The sequence below is a fragment of the Macrobrachium rosenbergii genome, chromosome 6 (genome assembly GCF_040412425.1).
Source record: "Macrobrachium rosenbergii isolate ZJJX-2024 chromosome 6, ASM4041242v1, whole genome shotgun sequence".
NCBI lineage: Eukaryota > Metazoa > Arthropoda > Malacostraca > Decapoda > Palaemonidae > Macrobrachium > Macrobrachium rosenbergii.
In genome coordinates this window covers 46,774,230-46,796,266 of record NC_089746.1, presented here as the reverse complement: position 1 = coordinate 46,796,266, position 22,037 = coordinate 46,774,230, and the positions used below count along the sequence as shown (strand labels likewise).

Sequence of the window (22,037 nt, the reverse complement as noted above, 5' to 3'; positions counted from 1 at the left end):
TGCTTTTAATCATCTTTTCATAAAAAATAATAATAATAATAATAATAATAAATACAGTACATAAATAAAATAATAAAATAATTTTATCAGATATTCACGTTTGAAGTATATTACGAAAAGGAGCTTATTTTGTTCGCGCATAAAACAATATACGAAATCTTTTATTTTTTATTTGTCAATTTGCACACCATCGGTTGGTAATGATTTTTTTCTGGATTTCTGTGAAAAAAGATTATGAGGAAAAATTACTTTATTTTATCTAAAATACACACCTAGCAAGTTATAGACTTGAATTATATTTCACTGAATATGTTGTAAAAATAAACCATTAGTCTTTTTATTCTTCTCCAAGTTTTGAAGCAAACTCACCATCTTCAGAAAATATTATTACTTCAGCATCATTTCGAAACCACGTTAAAATACAATTGATCTTGCTTACTGAATTTAACCTTTCAATCAATTTAAAATATTTTTCTTGTTTAAAAAAAAATTCTCACTGAAGGTTATATTATCATCAATCCTGATCCAAGAATCTCCTATTTATTTTATCATTATTTTTTTGTGTTTATAAAAAAAATCTTCAAAGAACTGAATTTCATTATTTTGTATTTAAGAAAAAAAATCTTCACACAACTGAATCTCATAAAAAAATTATCTGTCGTGTATTCCGTGAGAAATAAAAACACTTTCGTTGATTAAATTATTTTTGTATAACAAATATTTTTTTATTTTAAAAATCATTCACACTGAGTACTTCTTTCAGATCTCCTGGGACTTACGGACCGCGTAACACGCTTTCTTATTTATACCAAGTAAAACTTCAAATGGGGGGAAATGACTCGCTTGTGCTTGAAAGCGTAACAGATGTCTCGTAAAGAACAAGCAGAAATTCCTGCGTGTAATTTAATCGTGCAGCCTTGTGTGTGCAGTGCTGTACGTTCGCGTGGGTGAGCCTTCGTCATTATAATGGTTTATCAGTATTCAATGGGTTAGATTATACTGATATTGATATTAGTGGTTCAGTGCAGGATAACAATAATAATTTACAGGCATTGTCAATGGGTGAGTCATTGCATAATATAATAATAATAATAATAATAATAATAATAATAATAATAATAATAATAATAATAATAATAATAATAATAATAATAATAATATGTAGTATGGAAACTTGCAGCTGATGCGGCTGTAACCTTCAATGCTACATGTTTGAAAGAGGGCTACTACCTAAATAATAATAATAATAATAATAATAATAATAATAATAATAATAATAATAATAATAATAATAATAATAATAATAATAATGCTACGAAATTCCCAATGTCATGAAAAACTGTTGTATAATAAAAATTCAGTTATATAAATAAATTCTATTTGTGAAAGAAAAAATAATACACTTTAATAAAAAAAATACAATTGTGGACTATTATTATTTATATATATATTATTGTAAGGCCTGTTAACTACATGGCTGCATCATTTGAGTTAATGTTATATTGTCTCTTCTCAATTTTCCTTATAATTATCTTTTATACGTCAATATTGTTTTTTTTCTACATTTATTTTCATTTAAAGAATTTTTTCAGGCATGACCTATAATAATAATAATAATAATAATAATAATAATAATAATAATAATAATAATAATAATAATAATAATAATAATCAATAAATAAATACGGATAGGAAAAAATCTGTGTACAACAAACTCCGTTTTAGCTCTAAAATTATGATAACTATTTTGAATTTCATTCTTTAACCTTATACGCTTAAAACTTTGAAGAGACAATAGATGTAAAAGAAACACCAGTTTTCAAAATGTTTCATCCAAGCATTTATTACTGTCCAATACTAACAATTTTTTTTTTTCAAAATTTCACTTTACATACAATTTCGTTTAATAAAATTTCTTTAGATTATGTCCTATCAGAAAAATAAACGAATACATATAAAGACCACATAAACCCAATTCATATAGCTTTTTGACCTGAACAATAAGTAACAGTTGTTTCATACTCAACTGTTCTCTTATTACAAACATAGCCTATACACGCATATGTTGTGAGTGTTATTTCATAGGTAAATAATTATGTTTGATCATTTCCATGTAATATAACCACTCCACCACCTTCATTATTCTATTTTGTTTCTTTTCGTCATTCTATTAATTTCTGCTGTATCAGGTAATTTTCTCTAATCTAACGAAAATCTATTACAACCTGGTCCTTAGATTTCATTTCCCATTCAGCTGAATGATTTGATTTTTTGTTAGCAAGCACCTGTATCAGTTTTGTAAGGTCTGATGAATTATATGTGTGTGTGTATATATATATATATATATATATATATATATATATATATATATATATATATATATATACGTCTATATATACGTGTATATATATGTATATGTATATATATATATATATATATATATATATATATATATATATATATATATATATATATATATATATATATATAATATATATATATATATTCCGTGAAAAGCTATCAGTTCCAATTACACAGTTAAAAAATTTGGCAAAAAAAAAGTTACGAATTCCGTTTAACTAGTAATAAAAAATAAGAACATTAATCGATCCACAAATATTGCAGAGGTATCTTCTCATAAATCGTTATCTTATTCAAGGTCCAGTAAAGACATTCTCGCGAAATATATCGATTCAAAGACGAAACGAAAAGTGAACATTTTTATTCTGTGCGTCTTGAAGCGACCTTTGAGCAGCCGTTTGGATAAAAAGCAAATTAAGATTAAAATTACACTTTCAAATGATATGAGGAAAAATTACATAAATTGAGAATTTCATTGCTGTGTGTGTGTGTGTGTGTGTGTGTGAGCACTCAAGGCCTTGATTTATGTGGTCCTAATATTCAGAAAGTTGAGCCCTAGAGTTTTTGAGGCAATTATAAGAAATTAGATCGCTGATCTGGGCAATCTTCTTCTGTTAGAGAGAGAGAGAGAGAGAGAGAGAGAGAGAGAGAGAGAGAGAGAGAGAGAGAGAGAGAACGGTTTGTCCTGGACAGGTTTCATTAGTAGGGTACGCTCCAATATGTTTCGATAATATCTGCTTAATATTCACATTGGGATTGTAGTAAGTCCTCAAATAACAGGTAATTATAGCACAGTGTTACAGGAGTTCGGGAGGTTTTTCATTTGCAGTTGCCAGCCTAATTCGAATGAATTTCAGAATGATCGCGTCTCTTTCCTTTGCGTTTGGTACAAGTAGTCGACCATTTTCATTAAATTACGCTCACTCCTAATATTTTCTCAGCATGGAATGAACTGAATTAATATCTTGATGTAATTTACTCTAATTATAGTTCAGTAGCCCATAATTCGCTTACCAATATGAACACGCTCGATGGTGGGCGGAGACCGCGGGTGACCGGCCAATGGGAGAGGAGGGCGGGGCTTGTGGCTCGGCCAATCATCGTTGAGTGAAGGAAAATGGCTCCTGAAAGATGGATTTGATGCACTCCGTGTTTGAGTTTGGCTTGTAGTGAGGCTAAATCTTGTTATGTCGGTTGTGATTTTAATGGTCTCGTAAGCGCGCCTGCATGCCAAGATGGGAGCAGGTTGGGAGCCTAAGAGGACATTGGTAATGGAGAATACAGATTAGACGGAGGTGTGTGTTGTGTGGTACAGTGTGCTATAGGCCGAGAAGGAGCTAGAGAGAGAGAGGGAGAGGGAAAAGATAAACAAAACGTTCGTTCCGTCGCCTGTGAACCACGATGACCGCCATGTCAGCAGAAGACCACGAGGACATCACCGTCGACGGTGCGTCGAGTCGCGAAACTTCTCCCGCGCCGGGCTCACCAGGCCGGGCCCGTAGCAGCTCGCCGCTAAACCTGAGCAGGGACGAGGCCCTGCACGGCCGACATCCCGGTGACGCCCGCAGTCCCAAGGGACAGCACGGCCGCTTGTCCTTCAGCATCTCTTCGCTGCTGGAATCGTCGGGCCGCGCGGCCGCCTTCCGCCACCGCCTCCTGGAGGAGGGAAGTGAATCTGACCGCGAGTGCGAGGGTGGTTTCGGCGGTGATCTCGAGCACCGAAGCAGTAGGCACAGTGACCGAGACAGTGAGCGGTGCGAGAGAGACAGAGACAGCAGCGAGAGGAGTGACAGGTTGGACCGAGAGGCCGAAGAGCGCGAGCGCCTGAGTTGTGCCGGCAGCGAGGCAGAAGGCGACGACGACGATGGCGACGCGCGGGGGCCCTTCCAGCCCTTCACCTACACTCACATGCCCTTCATGGGCGCCGCGGGAGGCCTCCTCCCGCACTTTTCTCTCGTGCCACCCATGGGCGCCGCTGCAGCCGCCGTGGCAGCTGGTCTGGGCAGCCAGGGGTCCTTAGGGGCTATGACGGGCCCCGGGGGGGTGATCAGGGTCCCAGCTCACAGACCTTCCATGGGAGGGGCGGCTCCTGCGGCTAATATGGGATCCATGCTGCCCCATTTAGGAGGCGCCCCTTTGCCCTGGCTGGCAGGACTTACGCCCCTGGAGAGAACAGCGGCAATGGCGCATCACCTGTCTACACTGGCGCCCATGACAGGTAATGTTCTTTTAATTGACTGTGCGCACCTGAGTGTTCACTCATGGTGGTCATTTAATGATAAGCATATCACAATTGTCTCATAAAACAATTAAGTACATGTGCAATATTACTGTCAGTTTATAAAAAAAAAAAAAGTTTTAAAAGTAGTTGCATTAATTTTGGTCCAAGTATCACAATTTTCCATTTATTCCTACATAATTCAAATGATTAATGCAGGTGGGGTTTCATTCAAAACCCGCTATATATCTCGCCAAATTCACAGATTTTTTCTCTTGTACAGTTCATATATTTCAGATTCTTTGTCCCCTTAAATCTAAAAATAAATCAACAAAAACACTGATAAATAGAATTCAGATTTAGAGATTCTTACTTTGACCATTTCCTATACACAAGGCTAACTGAGTCCATAATTAACACATTAAGAAATTATATTTAATTTTATTCCTAATTTTACTGCCCCCAATAAAAAAAGACAATAATTTACATCTTCCACAAAAGAAAACAAATTGCATCTTCCACACCCTTAAAAGCACAAAATAAAAAATAAAAAAAATAAGGTCTATTTTCTTCCCAGTAACAGCTATAAGTTATTGGTTTTCTTTCATTTGAAAATTATTACAGTGTTATACATTAAGATGAATTTTCATTATCGGATATGATAGATAGGCTACATTTTTCTATATTTGGTTTTGTTATTTATGTTATGATATATCTTAATGTTTTGAAAAATATGCATAGGTGTTTTTACTTATAATAATGTTGGTTATATATATTTATATATATATATATATATATATATATATATATATATATATATATATATATATATATAAATTATATTTATTTCTTTACTTATTAATTTATATTTGTGTGTATATATGAACACAACACGAATGAATGTGATACGGTGTATGGTTAGCACGTATTAATTATTATTCGTCCAAAGAATTTAAGAGTAAAATAGTACTTTTATGTGTGTAACCATATAGTTATCTTAAGAGTATTATTTCATTGTACTGCACTCCGGTTATTCACAAACCTATCCATTAGTCGACTCCATCAATAATTATCATAAATAACAGATTCTAGTAAATATAATTTTTTTCCGTTTAGTTTAAGTAAATTATTGAAATAATCACATAAGTGCAGTTTCATTTTTTTATTATTTTCCCATTTTTTATTATTCTTTGTCTGGTTCACACATTAATTCAATGTTGAAGATATTTTCCCATTTTATTTATAAGTAATTTCGATTTTGAAAAAAACTCAGTATTTTTTTAATTTTATTTTTTTATTCATAATCAAACCTTCTATATTTTTTCCTGAAAAGATTTCGTTTTATTATTTACTTTAATTACTATTTCTTTTATTTTTCATACCTGTACTTTTTATATATACAGTAAGTTTTATTTTACAAATAAGAAAGGCTACCAGAAATATTTAAGAACACAAGAGGAAAAATATTTGCCTGACCTTAATGAGATTTTAAGCGATGATAATAATAATGTTAATTAAAAGACAAACATGTTGTTGTTGTATTCCTCAGTATGAACAGTAGATCTTTTATTTAATATACGAGTATTATGCATATGCACGTACACAAATATGCACAAATACATGTGGCAAGCATATATAGAAATCACAAAATTAAGCACGTGATTTATTTATTAGCTGAAGCCACTGGGGCTTCAACCAATATATATATATATTGTACACACACACACACTCATTATATATATATATATATATATATATATATATATATATATATATATATATATATATATATATTTATATATATATATATATATATGTATATAGATGTATGTATATATATATATATTATATATATATATATATATATATATATATATATATATATATATATATATTACATATTATATAAAGCATACAGTCAGCTCTCATGATACCTATGTATCATAAGTAAAAGAGGAATTACCATCACTTATGACTATTGAGCTGAAGTGAAGATTATTTATAACAATTAAGAAAGGCAAAAAATATATTAGTGATTGCATGCAGTCAAGCGATATAAATAATGATTAAAAGATAAATACATATTTATTTTCCAACCTATAATTTTCAGAGGAAAAGGCCGCAATAAAACAGCTAATTTGGTAACTATCACAATTTTGAAGAATTAAAAATTATTCTTTTTAATACAAATACCGAGGAATATGTGAACGTCTTACAAATAAGTAATTTTAAGAATGTAGTTTATAATATTTTGAGAAAATACTAAAAATTAGGTTATTATTCTTTAATGTTACTGTTATTCATTTTTATTATGTTTGCAACTTGGATTGATTAAAAAAGTTCACAATGATGAACAGGAAAAATACATAACATTAATATTTCTTCATATTTTCTTTTGTTGTTGTCAATATTATGACTGTTCTGACTTAAAAAAAATACTTACCGGATAAATCATGTGACCAAATTCTCAAAAATTCTGCAATAAATACCCCAAAGGAGAATTACAGACCAGGGATAATCGCCATAATTAATGATCAAACTACCCAGAGAATTTATTTCGAGATTTCGTGATTATATCAATTCTTCTTCTCTAATATATCTCACTTATTTTCATTCAAGAAGTCGCGTCAACTTGAGTAGCAGAGTTATGCGTTGATTTCCTCTCTCTCTATCTCTCTCTCTCTTTGTACGTCAATTTGAGCATCAGAGTTATGCGTTTATTCCCCCCCTCTCTCTCTCTCTCTCTGCTTCTTTTTCTTCCCAAAATTTATTACTACTGGAATAACGTTAATTATTGCAATAGTTATTTGCAGTGTTTCTTCTTCTTCTTAACTAATCCATGATTACACTGAATGATTTACGACATGCGTTATTTTCATAAACGCGTCATACAAATATATTGATACACGCACAAACAGTAGAAATGTACGCACGTATATCACGTATCAGTATTCATAGGTACATATGTTCAAGTTTGTCCTTAGCGTCATAATAACAACTAATATATATATATATATATATATATATATATATATATATATATATATATATATATATATATATATATATATATATATATATATATATATACACAGTATATATATATATATATATATATATATATATATATATATATATATATATATATATATATATACACACATATGTATATATATATATATATATATATATATATATATATATATATATATATATATATATATATATATATATATATATATATATATATATATATATATAAATAACATGATTACAGAAGCATAACCGCAAAATACTACTGTGAGAGAACAACATAGTACAAAACAAAATGTAGATCACTCGTAGTTGTTACTGACCAAGTTCCCACAAGCGTGTAATTCCTAGACGATATGCAAGTTTTACAAACGTAAGCGTGTGATTTACTCATATACTTTTTCTAAAGTATTACTTTATATTATATAATATATATATATACTGTATATATATATATATATATATATATATATATATATATATATATATATATATACATATACTGTATATATAAATATATATATATATATATATATATATATATATATATATATATATATATATATATATATATACATATACTGTATATATAAATATATACTACATATATATATATGTGTATGTATGCACAGTATATATATATGTATATATATATAATTATATATATATATATATATATATATTATATATATATATATATATATATATATATATATATATATATATATATATATATATATACACAGTGAGAGAGAGAGAGAGAGAGAGAGAGAGAGAGATATGACAGAACTATAAGGAAAATGTTTAAAATCTGGCCCAAATATCGGCCCAATAGTGGCGTGGCGTGTATAGCCGCAGAGTCTTCTGCGTTCATACGTTAGCCAAGAGACCACCATATGGCTACGGCAGCGTTATTCATTATTCAAGACTCTTCATACTACGGAATAAGGGAAGAGGCCGAGAAGCCTACGGACCGTAGCAGCGCCTATGGACCGTATCCGATGAACGGAAGGTGACCTATTTTTGTGAAGAAGATTAAATCTTCGAGACTCCACGCTCGGGGGATTTCTGATATTGTTCGAAGCTGCTGTTTCAAGTTTGTTCGGGGACAGAGACGGAACTTGTTCATTAGGCTGTTTGTCTTTTATTGCTTGTGGCCTGTGTTGCTGTGTGCGCACACATACACACATATATACATATATATATATATACATATATACATACATATGTATATACACACACACACACACACACACACATATATATATATATATATATGTATATATATATATATATTTAATCGATGTTAAAAGCGCCTAACAGTACATTCCTGCATTCCTTTTGGCTATATTGTGTTTCGTCATTCCTTCTCTGTTTTTCGTCACCAATGTGGTATTACTATTATTATTATTATTATTATTATTATTATTATTATTATTATTATTATTATTATTATTGAAATAACTTTTTCTATCGAATGCGTAAACTGGGTGCATGGAACGACCTTTCCTTTAAGCAGAATATTTTGGATACAGTGTCCCAGTTCTTGTTAAGTATGATGTTTACACTTCATAGTGAAATTCATTGCAATTCTAGGAATTCGGTCGCTATTCACTCGCCGTGTGATAATTTCCACTGAAACTCTGATACAAAATAAAGTGTTTCCAGTAGCAAAAATTGATGATAACGATAAAATAATAATAAAAAGTTTATTTCATTTATCAACATTTTGACGCATCTCGGTGTAGTAATTAGTGAACATCACAAGCCGCCATTACTGAATTATAAAAATATGGTTTTTTTTTTTAAGAGAGAGAGAGAGAGAGAGAGAGAGAGAGAGAGGATGGCTGAGCTCCCCCAAAACTTCTAACACCATCGTCATTCACAAAAATTTATTTCTTGAATGTATATTGGATTAATCAAAATACTGACACAATTGTACGTAGAGAGAGAGAGAGAGAGAGAGAGAGAGAGAGAGAGAGAGAGAGGAGAGAGCTCCCCTCCAACTCCTGATATCCTAGTCATTCACAAAAATTTATTTCTTGAATGTATATTGATTGATCAAAACACCAGTACAATTGAGAGAGAGAGAGAGAGAGAGAGAGAGAGAGAGAGAGAGAGAGAGAGAGAGAGAGAGAGAGAGAGAGAGAGAGAGAGATCGCTGGGCTTACCCTTCAGCGGCCCCCCCTCCCTCCTTCTTCCTCATTCAGAGGCGGACGGTTTAACCTCCGAAATTTAATCGACTTAATTGGTAGTTCTAAGTCAGCCTGTTCTTACCCGGGCTAAACTTCGCTTCCCGTTACTACAACAGAAATTGATCCCAGCTGCCGGAGAGAGAGAGAGAGAGAGAGAGAGAGAGAGAGAGAGAGAGAGAGAGAGAGAGAGAGAGAGAGAGACCCTTGGGAGGCCTCTGATGGGGTAAGGGGATTGTGGAGAGAGGGTTACAGGGAGGGGAATGTTAGTCATCATCTCTTGATGATATTATTGGAAGGGGGAACAAAGTAGGGGGAGGAATGGGAGATGGGGGGAGGGGGGAAGGGAGGAATCTGTGGCAATGTTCGTAGGACTGATGATGATGATGACGTTGTCTTCCGAATGTACACACCATCCCTCCCACAACTAAAGGATATGCCGAAATCCTGAAGGACTTCGTGGTTGGTCACCAGCGGTGACTTAAGTAAGGTTTTTAATAAAAATTCGTTCAGATCTAATCGTGAGTTTGGTATAATTAAATCTTTCCCCTGCTGTTTACACCCATAAATTTCGAACCTTAAATGTGATTGATGTTCATAGAATTTCTGTGTGTGTGTGTGTGTGTGTGTGTGTGCGTGCGTGTGGTAATTTCTGTATTTCTTTTTTGTATTCAATTCTCATTAAGAAAAAGAATTACTTTGAAAACAAGCTCCATTTTTCACTATAGATGGGATGATTTTCCATAAAACAGAACTGATAATCTTTCATTTAGCTTCAACGATTTCCTAATAAAATTTTGTTCCTAAACCCATTGCTTTTGCACAAACAAAACGAAATATACTGTATATATATATATACACACACATATATATGTATGTATATGTGTTTATGTATATGCAGTATGTAGTGCGAGGCAGTTTTAATATATGAATTAAATTTTAGGAAATCAGTTCGCGCAGGGGAAGATATAAATAAATAGGCGTACCGAAGGGGAACACAAGAGAAAACAGCGAGTCCAAGTAGAAAAAACATCAAGCCCCTGCTCTGTTTAGTCACCCGATCTCTCCCTTCATTGCCATTCTTTGGAAAACTCTTCCCTCTTTTGTTTTCCCCGAGTCTTACGATCTTCTGTTTATCACGAAGAGAGAGAGAGAGAGAGAGAGAGAGAGAGAGAGAGAGAGAGAGAGAGAGATGTCTCTCTTGATGTGGATATACGAATACACCTGGAATCCCATTATGGTTTCTCAACAGATTATGTGAATCATTTGTGTCCCAAACGGAAATACCCTAATTTTCTGGGCATTTGCCAGTTCCACCGACAAAAGCTTTAAAATATTTTCTTACCCTTGCCCACACATATAAGGTACTATCTCTCTCTCTCTTTTTTTTTTCTCTCTCTCCCTATATATATATATATATATATATATATATATATATATATATATATATATATATATATATATATATTATATATATAATGTATAAATATATAGATATTAACACACACACATATATAAAAGTATATATATACATACATGTATGTGTCTGTTCGTATTTCTGTATAGGATACCCCCTAATGATTATTAAGTCTTGGTTTCCTTATACTCGATGGATACGTTATCACTACAAACCTTGGACCCAGACAGGGATCCTTCGTGGCAAAATGGTTCAGGTTAACCTCATTCTAAGCCAATCGCACGTGGGTTCGAATCCCACCACTGGAAGAGAAGTTCTTCATAAATCATGTTTCCTACCTGAATCGAACGGCTTGCAGTGATGAGTGTATTTACAAGGATATGAGGAAATCGAGAAATCAGGAGGTCCTTAAGACTAATGCAAACGTATAAATCTAATAAAGTGAACAGTAGTTTTCATAATCACACATAAATATGTGAATATATACATACATACATACATATATATATATATATATATATATATATATATATATATATATATATATATATATATATATATATATATAATATAAACGCGAGCTCTATCGCTTAACCTTAATTCAATCGGCAAAGACTACTCCTGATGCAGATAATTTAGAAAATAACAAATTATATAATAATGACGATAATAATAATAATGGCGACGTGCAAATTCCAAAGTGAGTGCTAATCACACTCAGCAGAACAAACGCCCTTAAGTAAAGATAGCAGTAAGGGCCTTTTTCCCTTGCGGCCAATGCGACGCTAATGACGACGCCAAGTAATGCTGCTTTTAGAAATAACGAACGGGTTACGATAATGAACAATTAGTGCTAAACGCTGTATCGAACTGTTCGTAATTATGTCATCTGAGTAGTGCAATAACTGAAATTGAGACGTAATGAATTTCAATAAAAAAATTATCTCGAATGCAGTTAGTGCTTCTGTTATTTTGTATGCGCTGCTGTCGTAGTTAATGACCTCAATTGGATGGACACACACACACATACATATATTCATTTATTTATATATATACACATATTTACAGTATATATATACACATATATTCATAAATATATATAAAGGTATATAATCAGTAAGCTACAAACGTCCTTTAATATCCAATTCGCTCTACCTCGGAAATTATATATTTTCATATATGTTACCGAAGGGGAATTTTTTAGTTGATAATAAGTTCGCCGTCTACATATATAATTCATATATATATATATGTATGTATATATACATACATACATATATATATAATATATAATATATAATATATATATATATATATATATATATATATATATATATATATATACATACATACATACATACATATACATATGTATGCACACGCCACCTGAACATATATACATCACTCTACTGCTAAGCCTTTATTTCGTGAAATTAAGATTTGCCACTACAGTCACATGAGAGGGAACAAAATATGTACTATTAACCGGATAAATATAGGAGAGAATGAAATTAATAGCTCTGAAGCAGGAAAAAATCATGGACATTAATCAGATATCTAGTTAATTTATGTTTTAATTAATCCTTTCTCAATTCTCCTTTTTATTTCCGTTTCTGAACAGTTTGGTATTCGCGAAATACTATCGTCATTATTATTATTATTATTACTATTATTATTATTAGTGCCTGTAGTGGTTATGGTAGTAATTAATTAATATAATCGCTGTTGTTACCCCTGCTGTTATTACCGGTTCTGTCAAGTAATTATTCTAATCACTGAATATTATCGTTATTACTGTTTTTTATTAAGATTCTTATCTTTAACGATAACCGGAAGATCGGTGTGTATCCTAGGAGTTATGAATCAATAACGACGACGAACTCAAAAAGTAACTTTATAGTCTTGGAGCGCAACACATCAACAATTTTCGTCCTCACACAAATAATGTATTTTTTATCATAGTTCTTGCCATTTCTGCAATTTTTTTGTTGCGGTCATTACTAAGATGGAAAGTGACCAAGAAATTGAAAAGGAGTAAAAAAAGATTTTACTTTATATTTCATATTATAATTATCCTGAATATTATGTTTTAACTCTCTTTGAAGTTTAACTACAAATATTCAAGTTGGCAAGTATGTATGTATGTATGTATGTATGTATGTATGTATGTATGTATGTATGTATGTATGTATGTATATATATATATATATATATATATATATATATATATATATATATATATATATATATATATATATATATATATATATATATATATATATATATATATATACCGTTTTCTTTTCCAGTTAAGCTTTTAACAGGCACTATATGAACTGGAAAAGACAACAGCATCACACATGATTACAGAGCGATAATGTGAAATTCCAGTTTTTATAGTATTTCACATTGAATTCTCAGAAACTAAAACGCATCTGAAAACTATCCGCAGTAGGTAAGGATGTATCCGGCCGCGGCATCCGGTCTTGTGCTTCTTCGTTTTCATCCGGCGGATGTTAAAATCCTCCTACGGTCGATGTTACCTGGAGTCATCCTGAGAATTGTACGTATGGTCATTTTAGTTTTTTGTAAAAGAATACTATTGAGATGGCTATTTGTCCGTCCGTCCGCACTTTTTCTGTCCTCCCTTAGATCTTAAAAACTACTCAGGCTAGAGGGCTGCAAATTGGTATGTTGATCGTCCACCCTCCAATCATCAAACATACCAAATTGCAGCCCTCTAGCCTCAGTACTTTTTATTTTATTTAAGATTAAAGTTAGCCATGATCGTGTGTCTGGAACCTCTATAGGTGCCAACAACACAGGCCACCAACAGGCCGTGGCTGGAAGTTTCACGGGCCGCGGCTGAGAGTTTCATACAGCATTATACGCCGTACAGAAAACTCGACTGCGCCGAAGAAACTTCGGCGCATTTTTTAACTTGTTTGTTTTGGTCTACGGACGACTCGGCGGCGTCTGTCCGTTGTCGACGCTGTTCCCCTTCTTGTCGCTGAGTTCGATTTTTAAACAATAACCTCGTTCTGATAAACCGGGCGCGGGTTCGAATCCCGTCACGGGCGTTAGAATGCATTTATATGGATTTTAGGCTTTGTAGTGGTAAGCTTATCCAAAAGTATAGCAAAATTGAGAAGTTTCAGAGGCCGTTGTGGCTACCACAAATATATATCTATATATATCTATCTATCTGTTTAAGTATATTATATATATATATATATATATATATATATATATATATATATATATATATATATATATATATATATTTTATATATATAATTTATATACCCTTTTACTTCTCGATTTCTTCTCACTTTTTGGATTCGTTTATCAAAACAATGCCCGAGATCCAGTCAAGACTATGAAGAAATTCTGACGCCCGTAGCAGGACTCGAACCCGCCTCCGGATTATCAGAACGAGGTCACGCTGCCCGCCTGACTTTTATGACCGAATTTCCGAAGACGAATTCTGACATTAATGTTTACATTCATTCCGAGATTTCCCATTCAAAATAAGGCCTCAAAGACAACCATTACCCTAAAATAAAAAATAAATAAATAAAATAAAAATATGCAGAGAGAGAGAGAGAGAGAGAGAGAGAGAGAGAGAGAGAGAGAGAGAGAGAGTCGACGAAAAATAGTGAGGGATGAGAATTGTGCTCAAATAGAAGAGATACAAGTGCCGGAGAGAGAACAAAAAAATAAAAGGAAAAGAAAACAAGTGAGGAGGGTGAAATGGGGGTGGAAGGTCAGGGATGGAGGGAGAGGGGGGGTGGGTGGGAGGAAGGAAGGAAGGAAATATAGATCATATTGGGGAAGAAGATGATTGGCTGATTGAGAGGAATGGGGGAGGAGCGAATAACGTAGCGTGCGAAGAATGAACGAAGGATAAAACAGCTGGAAGTCCAAAGATAAAAGCTGAAACACCCCCTGAATTAAGTCTTCAGCTGAGTGGCTGCCGCCCTAAACCGAGGAGATGGACAGCAGATTAGACCAGACTGTGAGATAAAGCTTAAATTAAGAAGTATTTCCTATAAATTTGAATCTGTCTGTTTTTATGACTAGTAGCCATCAAAGGACACTTTTAAAGTTTGCTTGTAATCATTCTTGTTAGTTTCGACTTACAATAAAAGAAGTAAATAGAAAAATTCAAATTGACTGTTCTAGTCTTCTATGAGGGAAGGCTTTTGCTTCTTGAATATCGAGCATATGGGAAATGTATTTAATTTCACTAACTTGCATAAATAAGGATGAAGAAAGATAATGAAAAAATCACTAGTGATCACTGAGTGGTTTCCTTTATCATTATTATTAATTTTCATCTATTTTATTATCGTTCTTTTTAGTATTACTCAAAGTCGCATTCCAGCCAAAAATGTTCATTAGCTTGAGCAGCAAAGTAACCACAGAAATTAAGCTGTAACATGAGTGTGTGTGTGTGTGTGTGTGTGTGTGTGTGTGTGTGTGTGTGTGTGAGAGAGAGAGAGAGAGAGAGAGAGAGAGAGAGAGAGAGAGAGAGAGAGACTCCAAAGTGTGTGTGTGTGTGTGTGTGTGAGAGAGAGAGAGAGAGAGAGAGAGAGAGAGAGAGAGAGAGAGAGAGAGAGAGACTCCAAAAGTCAATGGAACCACACATATCATCATCGCCATCCATTTCAAGCAACTCAAAAGAGCATTGCTTTGACCCAGTCGGTCTTGAGTGCTTTGAGAGGTATGCTACTCTTTCCCCTTTTTTTATTACTCACTTGCTGCCTGTGATTCGCCTATTTTCATCCATCTCTGGCAATAATCTACATTCTAGGCTTTATTTTTCACTTTTCCGTAAAGTAATTTTTAATATTTTATCCCATTTCACAAAATGTCAAATGGACAGCATACTTTCTAAGCATTATGTTCCACTTTTCCTTATGGTAATTTTAATATTTTTCCTCATTTAATAGAATTTTGTATAGAGGACATTTTTTTTAATAGTTGACAATACGATCACTTGACCCACAGCACAAAAAGGCCTCAGAAAGTCGCCCTTAACCGACAATGTGTCGTTCTTGTTTTTTGTTTTCACATATATTAAAACCGGTTTACTAAACAGCTCGGTCACAAAAGCCTCACTGTTGATAAAAATGACCCCCCCCACAAAAAAAAAACTCGAACTTGACATGCCATGAAATACACGTTTTTAATTTCCTCATTCCAAATTTTAGTTGATATTTTTGCTTATTCGACAGTCTAGTCCCCAGAGGGTTTCCGAACTGGCAAGAGCTATTGACCGCAAGTCGATTTTAGCCGATCGAGTGTATTTTAGCAAAAAGCATATTATCGACCACGTCCATTGCTGACAACCTGATGGCTCTATTAAAGGGGGTCGGGGTTGGGGGTTTCCCCCCAGGTATACTCTTTAAAACACTCCGCAAGTTAAGTTCGATTTTCTGTCAATGTGACGTCCATTCTCGTATTTGAACCTTCCCAGGGACTTTTATTGTAGGACAACATAAAAAAGAACAAGCCTTTTTCAGCTAGGAAAGGCTAAGTGACAGATAGCATTTTAGGAGGGTAAAACCTCTCCCAGCTAGGTAAAGCAGCGCAAGGGATAGTAAGTTTCAGATAAGAAACTGTGGGTTTATACACTTGCCACCTACAGATGCATTGCTTTACTCATTTCTTCTTGTTGTAAATATTTCACATATTTCCTTCGATATTTGTCTCTACATCTTACAAAATCATAAAAAGAGCATATTACATGATATACTTGAATAATATATATATATATATATATATATATATATATATATATATATATATATATATATATATATATATATTATATTTATATATAATGTACATATATACAGTATATATACATATATATACACTATATATACATATATATACAGTATATATGTATATATATATCCTTCGGTTATTCTTCCCGTAAACATGAAATTCGTTATAGGTACATTTTTGGATATTTGACCCTAACGCCCCTAGACAACGTATGCGTGTACTGTACTGTGGATGTGTGTGTAGGTGTGTATTCACCAGCGTTGAGGTGTCATGACTCAGACCAATGAATATGTAATTCATGACATGTACTGTTTAACAGCTCCTTCCTGTATGCACGTTTCATTTATTTATTTTTATTATTATTATTATTTTTTTTTTGTAACCAGCTGACCACTATATGTCAACGCGTTGTTAAAGAATATATGGTAAAATGTTTGGGTGGATTAAAGGTATACTGACGGAAATATATTATATATATATATATATATATATATATATATATATATATATATATATATATATATATATATATATATATATATATATATATATATATATATATATATATATATATATATATATATATATATATATATATATATATATATACAGTATATATATATATATATATATATATATATATATATATATATATATATATATATATAGTATATATATATATATATATATATATATATATATATACAGTATATATATATATATATATATATATATATATATATATATATATATATATATATGTGTGTGTGTGTAGAATCTACTGGTTACTTTTACCAGATACATATGTACTTGTAATAGCCACAATGCCCTCTTAAGAGGGCATTGTGGCTATTAAAAGTACACACACACACACATATATATATATATAATATAAACATACATACATACATACATATATATATATATATATATATATATATATATATATGTAAATTACACTTAACGCGCCTCTACATGAAACGATATGTTACCAAGAGACGTATTCATTCCATCACTAATTCCATTTCCTACTTCCTAAAAGCGTTGGAGACATCCCATGAATATTCTTAAGGTTAGAGAATAATTGTTTTTCTCCGTAAGAGAAACTAATCCCAGAAAACATTCGCTTCTTTCGTACAACTTCATAGGGGAAACGAATCCCACACGACATTCGCCGCTTCGTACGAACACCGCTAAAAGGGTGACAATTTTTACAAACTAGCTAAGGGGCAAGATCCTTCGGTGAGGCGCGGCACTGTGGTTTCGTGCATCGTAAGGTGATTGATTGATATCAATCGCGTGTGTTAAAGCGGAATGCCGGTGTTTGCATAGCTCTCTCTCTCTCTAAGAATGAAAATGATGATGATGATGACAGCTAATAAGAATTAGATAAAAAGTACAAATAGGGAACAATGCTAAGTCTCTCTCTCTCTCTCTCTCTCTCTCTCTCTCTCTCTCTCTCTCTCTCTCTCTCTAAGAATGAAAATGATGATGATGATAGCTAATAAGAATTATATAAAAAATACAGACAGGGAACAATGCTAAGTTCTCTCTCTCTCTAAGAATGAAAATAATGATGATGATAGCTAATAAGAATTATATAAAAAATACAAACAAGGAAAAATGCTAATCTCTCTCTCTCTCTCTCTAAGAATGAAAATGATGATGATGATGATGATAGCTAATAACAGTTAAATAAAAAATACAAACAGGAAAGAGTGCTAAGTTCTCTCTCTCTCTCTCTCTCTCTCTCTCTCTCTCTCTCTCTCTCTCTCAAAATTAAAATGATGGTGATGGTGGCTGAATTTAAAGAAAAAATACAAACAAGGGATGATGCATGGTTAAGTTAATTACTGTTTGTGTGGCTTGGTTTATATTCCATCTTTACCTATGTAGGCACGGGGACATACGCGTATACATGACCATGAGGGTTTAAGCCCACTCACAATTATAAGCAAATATCCATTCAGAAATTGAGCGATATGACGCGGAAATCAACAATCGTATCTGTTTCGTGCGTGTACGAGAACTCCGAAATTTCTAATAACAATCAATGCTGAAACTGCACCTCAATAAAACAAAAAAAAAACTGCCTACTACGCGCGCGCGCGTCCGTTTGTCCTTCTGCGTGAGTATGGAAATCCATGACATACCATTACATAACAAAAAAAAAAAAAAATCACACCGGAAATACGCGTCTTAAAAAAAAAAAAGGAAAACCTACGCGACGACACAAGAAAGAAATGAAGATGAATGGCCATGTGTATTTGTGAGTTTGTGCGTGCTTTTGTGTTCGTCGTGTGTGTGTATGTGTGAGTGTATCCTACTCGCGTAGCAACGCTGTCCGTACTATCAACATCGGCCTCGTATCATTTTCCATTACGTGGACTTCCCGATGATTGGTTCCCGGGCAGTCCCACCGCCGCTGATATTAATGAGTCTCCGGTGCATATTAACTGACGTTAGTAGAGAGACCTAGCGTATCGGTTCCGACGGATATGAGAGAGAGAGAGAGAGAGAGAGAGAGAGAGAGAGAGAGAGAGAGAGAGAGAGAGAGAGAGAGAGAGAGAATATGTCTGCATCCACCACCATTTGTTTATTAGGCAAAATTATGCATATGTAATAAACACACACACACACACACACACACACACACACACATATATATATATATATATATATATATATATATATATATATATATATATATATATATATATAGAGAGAGAGAGAGAGAGAGAGAGAGAGAGAGAGAGAGAGAGAGAGAGAGAGAGAGAGAGAGAGAGAGAGAGAGAGAGAGATTTAGTGCTTATTAACAAATAAGCTTTATACGGTACGTATGTGTGACTGTCAGTGAAGCCTACTTAGAGAGAGAGAGAGAGAGAGAGAGAGAGAGAGAGAGAGAGAGAGAGAGAGAGAGAGAGAGAGAGACTTTCGTTTTCGAAGCACAAATGGGGGAAGTCATCAGGAGACACGTTGCTATTGATTGTGACTCATCAATCCACGTGAAGCCAAAACGAAGAGGTCTGCTGATAGTGAAAGCATGTGTAGTTTTTATTGTGATGAATTATTATTATTTTTTTTGCGGTGTTTACTCTTATTATTGTTTTCTGTTTCTTCATTATAGTAAGTAGAGGAAGTGGAAATATAGCAATGTACGAGTATCGGTGTGCTATTACCGTATACAGCTATTTGTATGAGGTCTAATTTATGCTCAGAATTTATCAACCCTTATTACTAGGGCACTTGTCACGAGATAACAGATAATAAAAATCTAAAGGAAATAACAATTGTCTCTTCGTTGACGAATCTATTGGAAAGAAAATCTGATAAAACGAGGAATGGGTAGCAATGGTTTAATATTTAGTCACTCAACCACTATCATTGTATAAGGCGTCTTTTTTTTTAACTGTTAGTTCTACAAAAAAAAAAAAAAAAAAATTATTCCGCCTCTAACAAATAAAAGCATACCCTTTTAAGGAGGGAAAGTTATATAGTGGGAACCATACTTTTGTGACGCCAGATTACAAATAAAATTATCAGGAAGTTAGAGACATAAGCACACAACAGTTACTCCAACATTATACAATTCCCCTGTATAGTTCTAAAGCATTTATTTGAGATCTTTAATTCCAAGGTAAAAAAAAGAATTCTAAAGCAAGCAAATTACAGCAATAACAGTAATAACTACTGTAATCCCGTGTAACTTCCACTGACAAAACAGAAGCTATCAGAATGAAGAGAAAACAAGTAAAACATGCGCCCAAGTTCCTTCGGCGCAATCGAGTTTTCTGTACAGCTTATAATCAAGGCCACCGTAAATAGATCTATCTTTCGGTGTTCTCGGTATAATGCTGTATGAGCCGCAGCCCATGAAACTTTAACCACGGCCCGGTGGTGGCGTGTCCTATATCGTTGCCAGAAGCATGATTATGGCTAACTTTAACCTTAAATAGAATAAAAACTACTGAGGCTAGAAGTCTGCAATTTGGTATGTTTGATGATTGGAGGGTGAATGATCATCATACCAATTTGCAGCCCTCTAGCCTCAGCAGTTTTTAAGATCTGAGGGCAGGCAGAAAAAGTGCGGACGGACAGACGAAGCCGGCACAACAGTTTTCTTTTCAGAAAACTAAAGTCCGGTATCACTATGAGGTATATGTCACAGGGCGCTCGGAACTGAATGTATCAATTTCGTGTGAAAATAACATGATTATTTTACATGAATTTTTTCATGATACGAATTTCAACTTATGAGAGTCGTTTCACCATAAACAAAGAAGGGAGAAAACATTAAATGTTCAAAGTAAACAAGGTACTTGGTTAAAGCGAGACTGGACTCATTTTCATTACTTTAATTACATCAATGTGATCTTGGATCCAACAGTTAAACCTCAAATAGTCAAACAGCATCAAAAGCGACTCCTTCATTGCTCGATGCCTTTCGTCTGTGAAGAGGAGACTCTTTATACTATGTTTCTATACGGGGCTATACGGTAATTAAATTCTTATTGAATACTTGTGCATAATAGACATCTGTTATTTTCAGATACCATTTCTTTAATTTTCTATAATATTTTTCGTAACATCAAGGATTAAGGCTAAAACTTTAAAATAAAAGGCTCGAGTTGTTTCTGTGTTGTTCCATTTACTATTTTCTGCCAACAGCTGTTACACCTGTTCGGTAAATGTATGCCGGCATATGAAATTGCTAACGAAATTTCGTAATTTTCATATAATTTTAAAGAGAATGTTTCTTCGAAGGAAAATTATTTAGTTACAATTTTGCTGAATATATATATATATATATATATATATATATATATATATATATATATTATATATATATATATATATATATATATATATATATATATATATATATATATATATATATATATATATATATATATATATATTAGGACTGAATGTGATGAATTGGTAATGTGTCATAATTAAAGATAAATCTATAATTACTTATGTTAGTGAAGCAATATTTGTGCATAATTACAAATCTACC

At 33.0% G+C, this 22,037-nt stretch overlaps 1 protein-coding gene across 3 annotated transcripts in view; it reads left to right on the top strand.

Moving 5' to 3' along the window:
- The first annotated feature begins 3,429 nt into the window (after nt 1–3,429).
- Nucleotides 3,430–22,037, top strand: part of LOC136839512 (T-cell leukemia homeobox protein 3-like) — a 148,602-nt gene continuing 129,994 nt past the window's right edge. The window contains exon 1 of one of the 3 annotated variants that reach the window (XM_067105688.1): nt 3,430–4,579. In XM_067105688.1, coding sequence (XP_066961789.1) covers nt 3,763–4,579 — 817 coding nt within the window. In that variant the 5' untranslated portion in view covers nt 3,430–3,762. The remainder of the gene's footprint in view (nt 4,580–22,037) is intronic. The other 2 variants (XM_067105686.1, XM_067105687.1) reach the window with 2 other exon arrangements.